Source organism: Zootoca vivipara, chromosome 8 (assembly GCF_965207765.1).
Source record: "Zootoca vivipara chromosome 8, rZooViv2.hap1.1, whole genome shotgun sequence".
NCBI classification, from domain to species: Eukaryota; Metazoa; Chordata; class Lepidosauria; order Squamata; family Lacertidae; genus Zootoca; species Zootoca vivipara.
Window position 1 is genome coordinate 4,675,625 of NC_142591.1, and position 16,169 is coordinate 4,691,793.

The 16,169-nt window shown below is 46.5% G+C and overlaps 1 protein-coding gene across 8 annotated transcripts in view; it reads left to right on the plus strand.

Moving 5' to 3' along the window:
- The window catches only part of LOC118079391 (protocadherin alpha-5), a 182,316-nt gene that overhangs the window by 94,334 nt on the left and 71,813 nt on the right, over positions 1 to 16,169 (plus strand). The window contains exon 1 of one of the 8 annotated variants that reach the window (XM_060278123.2): positions 11,963 to 14,759. The exons of 6 other annotated variants lie outside the window; for them this stretch is intronic. In XM_060278123.2, coding sequence (XP_060134106.1) covers positions 12,330 to 14,759 — 2,430 coding nt within the window. In that variant the 5' untranslated portion in view covers positions 11,963 to 12,329. Of the gene's footprint in view, positions 1 to 11,962; positions 14,760 to 16,169 lie in introns of those variants that run through there. One more of the 8 variants, XM_060278124.2, reaches the window with a different exon arrangement.

Genomic DNA, 16,169 nt, shown 5'->3' on the forward strand with positions numbered 1-16,169 from the left:
CACAAAGGAGGAGGAGAGTAGCAGGCGGACCACAAATTCATGCATCTGATTGGCTCAGATTGAAATGCATGCAAGCAACTGATGGGGTTGGGAAGGTCATTTAAAATCCTACCCAAACCCTGTGGAGGTTTCAGTGCATTTCTGAGAGAATCCTGATTGGTTGGTAGTTTAATCCACTGGGGAAAGTGGTAAAAGGAAGGAGGTTCAGAAGGATCTGCTACCTTCCAGAAAGCACTTCTAGTGGAATTTATTATAGTATTTACAAACCTTTTAAAGTCCCATTGGGATTGTTGTGCCTGGCCCAGAGATGATTAGCCTGCACAGCAGATGGGCAAAAACAATTCCAGAGGGTCTCTAAGTGTATTTAATAGGAATGTAAGGAACAAAGGAGGAACTGGGCTATAGTTTTGGTGGGTTTGGAGATTTAGGGTAGGCAGTGCCCCAGTTGTGCTAAGTGAGGTGCCTCCATTGCTCCCAGTGGTTCTTTGTAGCAAAGAAATAGCTATAATTACATTACCCACAGCTGTGGTAACGTGTAGTATGGACACAAGCTGCTGTTTGAGAGTGTACAACGATAATCCTAAGAGCTGCTCCAACCACAAAACACTGATGCTAAGATGAAAGCTCTATGAGCTGGGCTTCCTCCTCTAGCCCTCTGGTCCCAGTAGTTCACAGGCCAGAAGTAAATTTTAAAACACATTTATTGAATGGGCATCATACCAGCCTTGCAAGGCACAACAAGCCCTCTGTAAAATCTGTGGAAAACAGTTGTGTGAGATACCCCACTCAAGATGGAGTCAGTCTCTTGAGAGATGTTCTTGAGAGGGTGGTTGCCAACCAGATCCAGGTACTGTTGGAGGAGCCATATTTTCCAGATCCATTTCAGTTGGGATTCAGACCTGGGTTTCATAGGGAAACTTGGTTGCCTTGTACAATGATGTGTGTCATAAAAGAGACAAGGGCAAGTGTGGATATTCCTTGATCTTTAAGAGGTTTTCAATATTGTTGGCCATGGTATCATTCTGAGACGACTGCCTGAGCTGGATATTTGGGCGTTGCATTCCAATTATTCTGCTTCTACTTGAATGGCAGACTCCAGAAGGTGGTTCTTGTGGGGCATTGCTTGGTTTCATGGGTTCATAGGGTCATACACGAGTTGGGTCTGTCCCCCAATGTTAAGATCTACATGAAACTTCTGAGTGAGGCCATATGGAGCTTTGGAGTGCACTGATGACGCAGCTCTAGTTCTCCTTTTCATCTTCTGCAAATGAGGAAGTGGATGTGTCGAATCAGTTCTTGTGCGTGGCAGTGGACTGGATGAGGACAAATAAACTGAAGCTTAGTCCAGATAAGACTGAGATGTTATTGGGGGCAGTGTGCTTCTCTGACTGAGTGGTACATTGCCTACAATAGATGAGTTCACACTCACTTTGAAGCAGAGGGTTTGTAGTTTGGGGTTCTCCTAGAGCTATGTTTATCACTTGACACACAGCTAGCCTTAGTGGCACGGAGTGCCTTTCACCAATTTAGGCCAGAGGCTCAAATACAACCCTATCTGAGCAGGGGTAATATGGCTGCAGTAATCTGTTCTCTGGTAACTACAAGATTGAACTATTGCAATGTGCTCTACATGGAGCTGCCTTTGAAAATGATTTGGAAGCTTCTATTAGGAAAGAAGGTGGCTGCCCGACTGTTGACAGCTTCAAGGCGAATAGATACTATAACACCAATTCTGTTACAACTAGATTTGTTCCAGATTCAGAGCTCAATTAAAAATGCTGGTTTTGACCTATAAAGTTTAAAAATGTTGGTTTGACCTATAAAGCTCTTTAGGACTCAGAGTCTTAGTAGCTTCTGGAAGCCACCTACACTCTTAGATCTTCTGAGGTGGGATGCTGCCTTTGTTGAGGCCCACCTGGTCCTTTGTTAACATCTTTTCAAGTAAAAACTTACCCTTTCCTTCAGAATTTGATGGGCTAAGATGATGTTATTTTGCTGCCAATGCTTCATTTTGCTGTTGAGGTATGTGTGTGTCTTCCTATGAAGGAATTGCAGTTGATTTGTATGAATCGTGTTCCTTCTAGGGTAGTTTGTCCATGTTTGGTCCCCACTCTGCACTCAGCTCTCACCTATGGCTCCTAGAAACTGTCAGCATGCAACAGTGGGCACACCCCAGGAAGCGGTTTCAACTAGCAATCTAAACCAGGTGAGGGTAGCCAATGGGTCTCAAACTCTCAGTGAGTTAGGGACATCACCTGCATGTGAAGGACAGGCTCTGGCAGATTGAGCAGACAAGACCAAGTGGGTCCAGTGGTCAATAAGGCGGTTTCTGCAAGTGCTGTAGAAGGAAGTGAGGGGCAGATGGGGCTTGCCAACCTGGGAAGGTACCTAATCTAGGAGAAGGAAAACTCTGGTCCTAAATCTATGGTGCTTTGCATGATATCTTTGGGAGAAGAAAAGGCTAAGGAATAAACCCTACATAAACCCATTGCGGAGTCCCTAAGATGGTTGGATGGCACCTTGTACGCCTCCTTGCAGCCAAGGTGGTGCTAAATGTATTGCTCTGCTTTCCTTTGGACCCTATCAACGAGGCCAAGGGGTGTGTGTCAAGTCATCTGGGTAGCCCAGGACCTTCATACACATTGCCCAGGTTTGCGTCCCAGGGAGGTAACTTTATGCTGTTAACACACATGGTTTGACTGGAGCCACATTCCATTATCTTTTGAGGCAGAAGAATGTCAACAAATCCTTCCTCATGTTAGCCGATGGTGTTCTTTTCTTTCTTGACTAGCCTCTGTCTTTGATTGATCTCCCTAGAAATGTATCCATGCTGTGTCTTGAACTGCAGGCCAAAAAACAGCTGCTGCTTTCCAGGATCTGCTGTACCTGTGCTTTTAACAAATGTTTGGCATTGGCAAGCTTTGTCTTCACCTGCCACTCTAAGCCTAGCTGCATATATATATATATATATATATATATATATATATATATATATATATATATATATATATATTCCCATTTTCCCTGCCCCTTAACTTGTATGTCTCTTTAGGGTAGCTTGTTAAAAAACTTTCCTTGCTTTGCATTGGAATTTTATGTTCTGCATTTCTCAGACATTTGAGTGCCACTGGTCACACACTACCAAGGTGTTTTGTCACAGCGTCCAGGAAGTAGGATAGTATTGGGGCATCTGCTGCCAGAAAACACACATTACTTTTTAAACTCCTGGCTGTCTTTCTCTTCTTGCTCTTTTAAACTACCGGTAGATCCCCGGCTGATCCTGGTGGATCACAGGATCCTTATTGTGTACAAAAAGTTACGGGGTGAAAGCTAAAAAACGACCAACTAAGTTTGTCATTGGTATGAGCTTTCGTGTGCATGCACACTTCTTCAGAACTTTGAAAGCTCACACCAATAACAAACTTAGTTAGTCTCTAAGATGCTACGGGAATGATTTTTTTTTTTTACTATGTCAGACCAGCACGGCTACCTACCTGTAACTAAAAAACTCTGTGTGCAATCCTCCCCAAAACAAGCTCAATAACTCTGGGCACTTCCCTCCTAAAAAAAGCTCAACAACTCTGGGCAATCCACCTACCCACCCCACACACGCTCCTCCTCCCTCCAATGACAATGGGTAGATCATTGCCAGTTTTTTATACTGGGAGTCGATCACAGTCTCTTGGGAGTTGGACATGCCTGAACTAGAGGCTTGGTTTTTGTTTTACCCAGGACTATGGGGTGTTTAATGATCTAATAGCATTTTTAAAGTAATCTGTTACACCTGGAGACTGAATCCAACAGGAGGAGAGATATAATTTCTAAAAATTGCTGCTGTGCTTAAGCTCTTTCCATGTTTCAGTTTACTTTCCATCAGACTAACTTCACTATCTCTCAGCTCAAGTGCATATTGTAATAGTTGTCTCCGAGTTAGTCTTCAGTTTACAAATCATTCACTGTATGTCTCAAGAGAATTTACTTAATTTTTCCTTATTTCACTGCTAGTCTACCACTACATCAGTTCTATGGACCAGTCCAACTTCAAGTAACAGCTTTCCAGCCCATCTATCTGTGGCAGGAAAAAAAATAACATTGCACTTAATTTGGGGTGGTGGTGGTCAGGGTGGGAGCAGCTTGGAGGCCCAGAAGCAGGAGGCAATATAGACTGAGACCTAGTCTACGTGCTGTGCTTGCCTTATAAATATGATATTTATGCTGCTGTGTATGCTTCCGAAGTGTATTTTATATGATAGTTTGACATTGTCAATAGAGCATATGAATATTGGCCAGCCAAAGCAGTTTGAGAGATGACTGAAGAGTAGAACTAGACAGTCTTGGAACTGAGTTCTCTTTGGTATCTGTCTCATATCTGGGTAAGCTTCTTAGCATGCTCACAGCTTGGAAGGGTAGATGTAAGGCCCAGATGTCTCTATACTGAAATGGTTGCACTAGAAATTCACACTAGTTGTTGCTTCCACTATGGGGTCCTGAAAGACTTTTTCTGCTTCAGGGTGGGCTTCTTTCTCACTTGGTGGAGGTGATGAGAGAAATAGGAATTACAACATTGAAATCTGTGAATAATTTGTCATGATGTGCTAATTTAAGACGGAACTGCTTTGAGCTAATGACAAGTTGGTATATTACACCTTTTAAAAATCAAATGAGATAACAACCTTTTCTGTTGGAAGTGGCAAAGGGAGGAGGGGAATTCTCCTCCCCATCTTTGCTAGTTTGCGCAGTGACCAAGAGCTTTCAAATGATCAAGGCAGCAAGTGAATCAATAAACAGAAATAAAGTTAACATTGGGCCCTCTGTTTTTGCTGACCCCATAGAGATATCTTCACCTCCTTTGGAGTTTATAAAATCTTTTTAGAGTGTTCAGAGGTCTCTCTCTCTCTCTCCCTCCCCCCCCTCTGTGTGTCACCTTATATAAATCCTATTTGATTGTTACGTATTTTTGTCCCCAATATCATTGAAAGTGTTCCAGAGCTAACCCAAATCTGACAAGTGCGTTCATGTCACAGTTTCTAATACATATACATCAGTCTAAGGCTGCAGTACTATATACATGGAGAAAGTCCAAATGAACATTTTAGAACTTCTGAATAAACATGCACAGGACTGTTCTGCTGGCCAGGGTACTACATGTTAGAGAACATTGTCTCGCCCCTACAATAGTAGAATGGGAGAACAAATCATTTAATGTTGCCTATCACGTCAAAGCAGATCAATTACATGAGAGTATAGAAAAACAACAAACGAATGCCGAGATTGTTCAGAATTTGACTTCCTTTGCTATTGGTAGAACAACCCATAGATCTCATCAAAAAAATTACTCAATTTTAAACATTGTAATACTTTAATTTCTTTTAAAATTCTGCCTGCCATCTTCTAAAAAATATAAATAGTGGCAAGCAATATTGACAAGTTAGAACAATATAACAGTGTTAAAAATAATAAATCAAAACAGTATTAATTAGAATCCATATAAAAAATAGCATAGCCAAGGAATTTTTTCAAGTTGAGCAAAATGAAGGGTGCTACTGGACCGCTTGGCCTCCCCACCCCGTACAGTTGTACAGAACTACAAGTGCCATTTAGTGACCAATAATCTCAAACGTCTGCTGAAGGATCATCATTGAGGAAATATCTGGTCCTTGTGGGGAGCTCCCAAATCAGCATTTGACTGCCTAAGGTAGGCAGTCTCTAGGTACAGGACCTGGCTGTTCTGCAAAAAGTACATAAGAAGAGGCTGGTGTATTAAGCCAATGGCTCATCTAGTCAAGCATCCTGTTCTCACTGTGACCAACCAATTGATTGTGCCAAACCCCAAAGCAAGACCCAAGCACCCAAGTACAAGTGCTCTTCACTCCTGTGGTTTCTAGAAATAGATAGAGAAGCAAACTGCCCCTTGTACCATTACAGCCTTCACCATAAAACCTCTGGCTACCAGCATGTCATTAAACCTCCTGCCATCCCTAAAGTTAGACTTCCTCTCTTGTAGAACCTGCAGTCCCACAAAGAGCCTTTTCCCTCCCACCTTTGCAGCCTGCATGCTAGCAGATGGACAGAAGCGGCACTTGTCCCTGTCATCAGACACAAGCACTCTGGGCACACGCACCTTTCACTCCCTGAAAACTTCAGATTCTGCAGCTCATTGTCATCCTTCAGAATCTCCCTTTCTCTTCTAGATAGAGAGAGTGGTGATGGAACATGGAAGTACAGATTATTCTACCTGTATGTATGTCATGCACAATTTGCTGTCTGGTTCAAGATCTTCATGTGAGATGGGTTTTAATAGGTAGGAGAGGATACATTAATTGCAATTTATCCCTCCAGGTGCCCATGTGTGCATTGAACATACAAAGAGATCAGCTTACCACTTCATTTAAAATGTAGGGCTGAGCAAAGTTTAAAGTTCCATCCTTAACAGAAAAAGTCATAATGCTGCATTCATTCTCAGCAGCAACAGCAGGAAAATAAATGCAGGCAAAATACTTAATATTTCCAGTATAAACAGCCTCAGGTATGTGCCTGAGCTGGAACAGTTGGATATATATCTGCTCCTATTGCTTATCAAAGAGAAACAGGAAGAGAGAAAGGAATATTCCATATGATTTTTTCCCCCTCTCAGGAGAGGAGAAGAAATAACACCACATAGAGTCCTCTCAACAAATTACATCTCTATTATCTTTTGTCTGCCTATTGGCAGTACAGCTATGTGGTCTTTAACCCCTTCTCATGCTAACTAGCAAGAATATTCATTGCTAGATTTGGCTGCTAATCTCCCACACTTTGTTCAAGTTCCACCCAGCTGAATAGGGCTTGTGCACATCTCACTCTAGCCTTTAGACATCTAAATCTTGTCCAAGTCCCATTTATTTCAATAGAGTCTTCTCAAATAGAATATCAAATGTGAAATGCAAGAAAGAAAAGATGCATTTCAAATGTTTCCATAAAATTGAGATGAAGGGACTATGAATGATAAAGCATAAGTAAATAGCACAAGGGAGCTGAGGTTTTAATCAGTTTGGTGTTTGATGAATGGATAGCAATGGAGAACAGACTTACAGTGCAGTTCTGTTTATAAAGTACCAGTAAGCCCTATTAAAGTCAGTGGGACTCAGTCTCAAATAAGTAGTAAGGTTGCAGTCTAAAACAGGCATCCCCAAACTGCGGCCCTCCAGATGTTTTGGCCTACAACTCCCATGATCCCTAGCTAACAGGACCAGTGGTCGGAGAAGATGGGAATTGTAGTCCAAAACATCTGGAGGGCCGAAGTTTGGGGGTGCCTGGTCTAAAATGTTAAAAGATTAAATTTAATTTGAAACAATAGCAGAGAAAGAAAAAAAATAAGCAGAATTGTTTGGGACATAAAACAGTTTAAGAGGGTTGGGAAGACCAATGATCAAGCAATTACAATAGTCAACACAATATAACATGAGAAACTTAGTAAGGGTCTTTTATAGAGCCATTAAATAAAAAGGATGAATTTTAGAAAGCAGCAAGCCTTTGCTATAGAGCAGTAATGTGAGCCCCCAAAGAGAAAAAGAAGGATAAAGACAACAGCTTCCTGTGACACCTGAAGGGTGATACTGCCAGTTGAAAGAAGGTGAAGCAAAACGGAAGGTTTGCAATGAATGCTTTTCTTCGGTATGTTCAGCTCTTCCCCTTTCCTAAAAAGCACTTGGCTGGCTGCTGGGAAGTTGCCAATACACAGGACTCCTTTGGATGGAGGCTCACTTGCTTGCATTCGTGTCAAAGGTCTTCATTTGGAGAGAGGCATAAAAGAGAGAGGATGGCTATCACATGGAAGATGGAGGTTACAAGAGGGGCAGTTCAAGGGTAGCACCCTCCTTGGCTGGCGGGGAGCAAGGCGGCAGCACGAGAGACGCAGCCGTCCTTCCTTGCCCAGGAGTCCCTATGCCAGAGGTCCTTACGCCGCGGGTATCCAGGAAATCAAGTTCCCTGTGGTTTACTCGTAAATCAACGTGCAGCGGCCGCTTGACATGCTCCCGAATCCAGCAGCAAATCTCGGACACGCCGTTTGCCTCCTTGGCAGCCACTCTTCTGCCCATTGCCGAGCGCTCAAGAGATGCCGCCTGCAGTTTTCCTGGGAGGCGCAGCGGACGCCGGGGCGATCTGGCTGCGACATCTGTCACCCCATTGATCGCCAGGGTTGATTCGGATGATCTGGCTGGCTAGGCAGGTGTCCCCTTCTCCCCTCACCACTCCATGTGCGTCCCTCCGGAAGCTGCACGCTCGGTGGAAGAGGACGAGCATCCCATATAGGAGGAGTGTACCATTCTTCGGTCAAGGGTATACGATAGCTGCGCTCCCCTGCTAGAACCTCCAAACAAGCAGCCGCGCATTTAAGGGGCTTCTCTCTGGGCAGCAGGGTGACAGAGAAGCTGCTCCATCTCGCCTTCTGCCAGATGCCCGCCAGGGAGGCTGCCCGAGGAAGGACGTTTTGTTCGGAGGCGTGAAGTGGAATTGAAAAGCTTGCTTTTTTGAAATGCGAGGAGCTCCCAGGAGTTGTCAGTGAAGCGGAGGAAATTCGCGGGAGGCAACAACCCTCTTTTCAGTTCAGCACCGAGGATAGGGGTAGCTGCCGTGACGTCATAGGAACATCAGCCAATGCGGGACTGGAATTGCAAGCGAATTTACAAGAAGGAAGACTAGCAACGGTGGTTACCTGGAGTCCTGCCCAGACCAGGCACCTGTAGGACCCCGGCAGCCCAGCATGTTGCCCACTGTGGGAGAGGTATCGAAGCCCTGCCGGGAGGAAGCCAATGAACATTTTTTGTACTCCGTTGACGTCGCCGACTCACTCTCGGCAATTGACCGGCCTCTTCGGAGCTAAGTTAGGAAGTGGATTTGGCTTAAAGATAAAGCGTGGATGTCACAAACGGATCTGGAAATGCCTATGCAACACAGGTATGCTCATCGGGGCGGACAGCCAGGACTGGTGGCCAGCTCTGTGTGTTGCCTGCCGGTGACCCGTTGTTGTGCGTGAAACAGCCCAGGCGAAGAAAATGCTTCTTACTATGCAGGATGTGTGTGTGTGTGTGTGTGTGTGTGTGTGTGTGTGTGTGTGTGTGTGTGTAAAGGAAGTCTCACCACTCAAAGCTACCCAAGAGATGGCAGGCAAATGCTCAAAGCTGCAGCTTTGAAATATTCTTCCAGAATACTGTAGTTCTATGGGCTTAGATGATTTACGGTTAGGACTGAAACACTGATCCTCCCAGAGCTCATATTCAATCTTGCCCAAAGGAGATCCTGTTTGCACCCTTCCATGAAGACAAAGGCTGCGCACACCGTATAGGCCTGCTGTATATTTAAAGCACACATCCTCTAGCGTCCCGCTTACCCATGCACCAAGAATCCTGTATCCATGTGCATCCTTTGAATGCATGGTGCACAGCCAAATGGTCAATCGCAAAAGCACCTTCAGTTGGAGTCTGGGCGCTGGGCAAACGGGTCCATCTGGCCTGGCAATAGCTGAGAAGAAGAAGAAGAGTTTGGATTTGATATCCCGCTTTATCACTACCTGAAGGAGTCTTAAAGCAGCTAACAATCTCCTTTCCCCTCCTCCCCCACAACAAACACCCTGTGAGGTGGGTGGGGCTGAGAGACTTCAGAGAAGTGTGACTAGCCCAAGGTCACCCAGCAGCTGCATGTGGAGGAGTGGAGACACGAACCCGGTTCCCCAGATTACTAGTCTATCGCTTTAACCACTACACCACACTGGCTCTCAGTGCGATAAGTCCTCTTTGTCCCCTTTCTTCTTGAGCATCACCAGCCTTGGAGCGTCGGAGAAGACGACCTGGTTCAACAGTCAGAGCCCTGAGTTTCTCCCTGCAGTTTTAATATGCAGCCACATTTTAATAAGGACTACCAGGTTTAAACAATCACAGAGTAATGATGAGACGTTTAATGGCCCACAAAGGCGCTCCATTTTAAGCAGAGCAGCAGATTAAAACAAGGTGTGTCCTACACCCACCAAAACAAGGTGTGTCCTACATCCACCAAAGATGATGACCAAGCCATTAAGACAGGGGCTCTCAAAGGGTGTGGCTGTGCCTCACTGGTGTGGGGCAGGAGAAGATGGCAAGAGTGGCAGGAAGATTCAGGGACAATCAAAGAAAGTTTTCTTTATATGCAGAATATGGATAGATACCTTTTCGAACATGAGTTTGACCAAACTGCGGGAGGCAGTGCAAGACAGGAGTGCCTGGCGTGCTATGGTCCATGGGGTCACGAAGAGTCGGACACGACTAAACGACTAAACAACAACAACAACCTTTTCAAAATGAGAGCAAGTGCATCCAGTGATACTGAGGACAATCCTAGTTGTGATCCAGAATCGCCTTTCAATCGGGTGCTGGAGGAGACCCTTTTGGGGTTGATTCATGTTCTTATGTAGCTGCATCGTTTTATACTTTCTGGATGTCCCACGATCATATTATTTAGTAGTTGTGTTCTGTGTTACAAATCAATCATTGCTAAGAGTTTTTCCTCCCCAATGTATTTCTTTGCAATATTAGCAAATTTGGCGTGGCACAAGCAAATTTTTATCCTGAAAGCGAGGACTAGAGGAAAAGGTTTGAGAGCCAGGCGTTAAGGTGCCACAAGTCTCCATTAAGTTTACAAGCACATCTTGCAAGGTGCAACTATTGCCTCATCCTGATCCAAGAGTCGTCCTGAAGATTTTCCCGCTGGAACTCAAGCGAGGCTTCCCTGGGGCACAACACAAAATCCACCCGGGAATACGAGGGCATGTCAGCCAGGTGGTGAGGCAAATGTCAGTAAAGCAAAAACAAACAAAAACTCCTACTCTGGGGTGGAGGAGCATCGGGATTTGCCAGGTGGCAAGAAACTCAATAGGCTTCTTCCACCTTTCCTCTGCTTCTGCCCTGCCTCCAGTAACCTATTCCCCGCATATAATTCATTTATCCCGTCAAAGGAATTCGATAGTGTAGCTAATCCTATTTACGTCCACTCAGAAGTAGGCCCCATAGACTTCAGTGGGGCTTACTCCCAAGTGTCCTTTTGTACGGGATTGCAGTAGCCTATGGTACAGGGGTGCCCCCCCCCCAGACAAAACACTGTAGTCTCACAGCGACAAGAGACTCTCAAGCTGTCGGTGCTTAAGGGCTAGAGAGCCATTCTCTTCTAAACCCTCAACAAGTAAGCTCCATTGATATTCGTGGGGCCAGGGAAATGGGTCTAGATTTCTCAGTCGTCGTCCCACCACCTGCGCCCCCGATTCGGAGCTAGCTCAGACTTTACAAACACTCCCTTCTTTAAAAGCTCCCGGAACCCCAAGGTACATTCGGTGCTATTGAGACGTCTGAAGAGGAGATGAGGAGCTAGCGTGGCCTTGGGTGCTATTCTGGCACCAACCGAAGTCAGCCTTATTGAGGTCAGTCAGGACATTGGGCGCAGATCGCTTGTGTGTGTGTGTGTGTGTGTGTGTGTTTGTGTGTGCGCGTATCACTGGGCGTGGAGGAAGGGGAAGAAGCAATGGCACACGACGCGAACCCATGTTTCTCGTCACGTTCCCCCCCCCCCCCATATTTCTGGTCACGTTTCTGGAGAGATGCGGCTCCCGCCTCCCTCCCTTAGTGGCGGCGCCCAGCTTCGATCCATGTCGATCGAGCCCCGCTTTCCAGGTACGTGCCGCCTCTCTCGGCAGCGAGGCTGGGCTGGGCGTTTTCCATCGCGGGCGGAGCCGCGGCGCGCGTGGCAAGAACTGAAGCTTTTCTCCACCTCCTTCACTCAGGTCGTGGGGCGGGGATCGCGGTCCTCCCCTCCAGCGGCTGCTTCCCTGCAGCATCAACTGCGACGGGGGCGCTGCTTCGCTCCCTGCGACGCTTCCGCGTTTCCGCGCTGACCTACTGATACAGTAGTCGGGGAAGGGCTGTGGAGCCTGCGGCTCGCGCGCGGGCCCCTAGGCGGCGCTGTGCTCCAGTGAGGCGCCCCCGTGTCTGCAATAGGAGCGCTTCTCCCCCTTGCCCACGGCCGCCCCCCCTCCATGAGCTCATTCCGAGCCAAAGGCAGCGGCTGCCTTCGCAAAGGGCTCGCTCTCGCTGGCTCAGCACAAGGCAAGCGGGCGGGCGAGCCATGACTTCGGCCGGCGCCTGGAAGAAGAAGAAGAAGAGCACTTGCTCTCCCCGCGCGTCGTAGCGAGCGGGTTTTGGGCTGCTGCAGCTGCTGCTCCGGTGCGCTCGGCTGCTGCTCGCCGCAGCAAATTTGCTGAGAACGTGGGATTATGGTACTGTTGGCTCGGTCTGCAGGGAGCTGAGGAGGAAGCCAGGGACAGAAGAATGCGGGTCTATTTAATGGTGTGCTGCCTTATTTTCTACACCGTCAATGGACAAGTAGAGTACTCCATCCCCGAAGAAACGGAGCCCGGCACGCCTGTCGGGAATCTAGCGCAGGATCTGGGCATCGTGGCCGCGACACTTCCCTCCCGGAAATTCCGCATGATCACCAGCTCCAGCAAGCAATATTTTAGCCTCGATGCAAGCACCGGAGCTTTGTCTGTCAAGGAGCCCATCGACCGGGAGCAGATCTGCGCGCTGAAACCTACCTGCTCTCTGAATTACGAACTGGTGCTAGAAAACCCCTTGGAGCTTTATAAAATGCAGTTTAAAATACTGGACGTGAACGACAATGCCCCCATCTTCCCGCTAGACGAGTATCATTTGAACGTGGCCGAGTTCCTGGCGCCGGGAGCTCGCTTTACCCTGCCCAACGCCCAGGACCCCGACGAAGGCATCAACGGCGTGCAGAGCTACACGCTGAGCCCCAACGAGCTTTTCCGACTGGAAATGCAAACGCGCGGAGATGGCAGCCGGTATCCGGAACTGGTGCTGGAGAAGCCCTTGGACCGCGAGCAGCAAGCCACGCACAGGCTTGTGGTCACAGCCAAAGATGGAGGGACGCCCCAGAGGTCCGGAGACGCCCAGGTCGTGGTCACCGTCCTTGACACCAATGACAACGCCCCCGCCTTCGAGCATTCCGTCTACAGGGCCAGCGTCTCTGAAAACTCCCCCAACGGCACTCTGGTCACTCAGGTGCACGCCACGGACTTAGATGAAGGTCAGAACGGGGAGGTCCGGTATGCCTTCAGCAATAGCACCCCTGCTGAGCTCCAGAAGATGTTCCACATCAACCCCCAGACCGGGGAGATAATAGTAAGGGGGAGTTTAGGCGCCCGGAAGCCCCTCCTGGAGATGTTCATTGAAGCAAGAGATAAAGGAGTCTTCGGGATGTCCACTGTAGCCAAGCTGCTGGTGGAAATAACTGATGTGAACAACAATGCTCCGGAGATCACGGTCACTTCTCTTTCCAGCCCCATCCCAGAGGATTCCTCTCTGGGCACAGTGATAGCACTCCTGAGCATCACCGATGAAGATCCTGGAGAGAATGGGAAAGTCATTTGCCAGATTCCCACCAACATCCCCTTCCAACTCAAGTCCTCTTTTGATAGTTACTACAGTGTGGTCACCAGCGGCCTTCTAGATCGGGAACGGGTCAGCGAATACAACATCACTGTCACTGCCTCTGACCTGGGCTCACCTCCCATCGCCACTCAGAAGACTCTGCAGGTGCACATTGCGGATGTGAACGACAATCCCCCTAAGTTCCTCAACCAGATGCGTGAAGTTTCCATAACGGAGAACAACAGGCCTGGGGTGTCCCTTTTTCATGTGTCTGCCTCTGATCCAGACCTGGGGGAGAATGGTCGAGTCTCCTACCTACTCAGGGACATTGACATCCAAGGCAGCTCCTTGACCAGCTATTTGGCCATTGATGCAGACAGTGGAATTGTCTATGCAAAGGGCATTTTTGACTTTGAGCAACTCCAGAGCTTCCATTTTCAAGTGGAGGCCAGGGACAATGGCTCTCCAGCCCTGGCTTCCGCCTTTATAGTCAGCATTACCATCCTTGACCAGAATGACAATGCCCCAATCATTTTGTACCCAGGGGTGAGGAATGGCTCGGTGGCAGTAGAAATTGTTCCCCGCTTGGCAGATGCTGACTACCTGGTGGCCAAGGTAGTGGCCCACGACCCAGACAGTGGGCAGAATGCCTGGCTTTCTTATCACCTCTTGCAGTCTTCCGACAACAGTTTGTTTCGAGTTTCCCCCAATGCTGGAGAGGTCAGGACTAGTCGCTCCATGAGGTCTAGTGACCCCATTAAGCACAAAGTTGTGGTCTTGGTAAAGGACAGTGGGGAGCCTCCCCTCTCCTCCTCCGTGACCCTGGGCATCCTGCTGGCTGACTCTCTCCCACAAGCGCTCCCGGACTTTGATGACAGCTTGGAAGCACGTGGGCAGCAGCTGTCCAGCTTGAACTTTTACTTGATCATTGGTCTAGCTTGCCTTTCCTTTGTCTTCCTTGGCTTTCTAATCTTCCTTCTTGCCATTCGACTTTTTCACAGTAGGACTAGTCCCTCATGCAGTTGCTGCTGCTGCTGCCCCACAGATGAGTATGAAAAGTATCGCTACAATGTGCGCATGCTCCCAAGTTCTCATTTTACACCAGAGATGGTCGAGGTTGCAGGCATGGGGAAGCTTACGCACACCTATTTGTATAGGGCATCTCTGGGTGTTGGGCCTAGCAATAACAATTTGATGCCCAATGGGGATGCCGCAAACCTTTCCAAGGGGGCAGGATTATTACAAGTGCCAGCATCTTGCATTCAAGTGCAGAAGGTGAAGAGTGACCACTTTAATGCCATTCTGGTGGTAAGCAGGGTTTTCTTTTAATATAAAAATGTTATGTGTCTTTCTTGGGCATGTGTGTCTGTGTTTGGGGTGGCAAAAATAATCCAAAGGTGTATCCACTTTGGTCCATTTTTATTTAAAGGAGGTCAGTACATTTATAGAAGCAACACTGAATTTGCTCCTAACCTCTCAGAAACTAAGGACAGAATAAAAGAACTAACAGCAAATAGATTGTACCTGCCTCTCATCATTTTTTCTATTATGGACACTAATGGACAGTAGATTCATGGTTGCCAAAAAACAAAGTGCAACCAACCATCCACTTCACATGATGCATAACGTGCATAATGCATAATTAATTTAAAGAATTTATTGCTACAATATGTGGTGAAAGTTTCTGCCTTAGATGGCTTCATCAGAAAGGGATAGACAAATTCATGGAGGATGGCCCATCAACACTAACCTGCCTAGCCAATGGTTGAAATCTGGAGGGCCACAGTGGACTAGATGGCTCCTTGCTGAGATCCAGCAGGGCTTTCTTATATTCTCCAGTCAGATTTTTTATGGCTATCTAGTTAGCTGTTACTCAGCTGTGGGGAAATGGTAGTTAAAAATTTGGTTCAAACGTTTGATCTTCACTGTCTGTGCTGAAAAGTACAAAATACTTGAATTCCTTGTATTGATTATGAATTGTGCCATGTTATCAATATGATTGTGTAATAATAATACTAATACTACTACTAATAATATATTTATACCCCGTCCATCTGGTTAGCATTTCTTTCTTTCTTTTAAAAAAGTTGGAATATATTTTACTTAAAATTTGCAAAGAGGTTAAAGAAATACAGAGATCCGCAATATGGAAATAGCAGGATGCAGGGGGAATTTTGAATATTTTTGTTAGTGACGCTGCCAATATGTTTCATAAGTGCATCATGACCTATTGTAAAATTACTTCCAATTATGGCAAACTACAATCTTCTACAACAAAATTGTCCAAAAGGAACCTTGGGGTCCAACAGCGGAGCGCAGTCCAGTTTCCAGTTCTTGAAATGGACCAGTCGTTGAACAACATTCATGGTTGTTCAAAAATCTCTGAACTACACCTGAAAGCAGTCCCCATAATTGCCAGAAGAATTAAGTTCATTTTGAATCATTCATTTTAAAACCAAAACTTTGAATTATTTCTAGTTCATCTTCACATTAATTACCCCAAGCCCACCCCAGCAGGAGCTTTCTTAAAAAATTTTTTTTTTAAAATGAAGTACCGTATTTTTCCGTGTATAAGATAAGACTATTTTTTCCCTAAAATTTTTGAAGTTTAAAATAAGGAGTTGTCTTATACACGGATAGTGCATTTTCTTAATTTCGAGTCCCCCAAAATAGGGGGCGTATTATACAAGGGGGCGTGTTATACATGGAAAAATACGG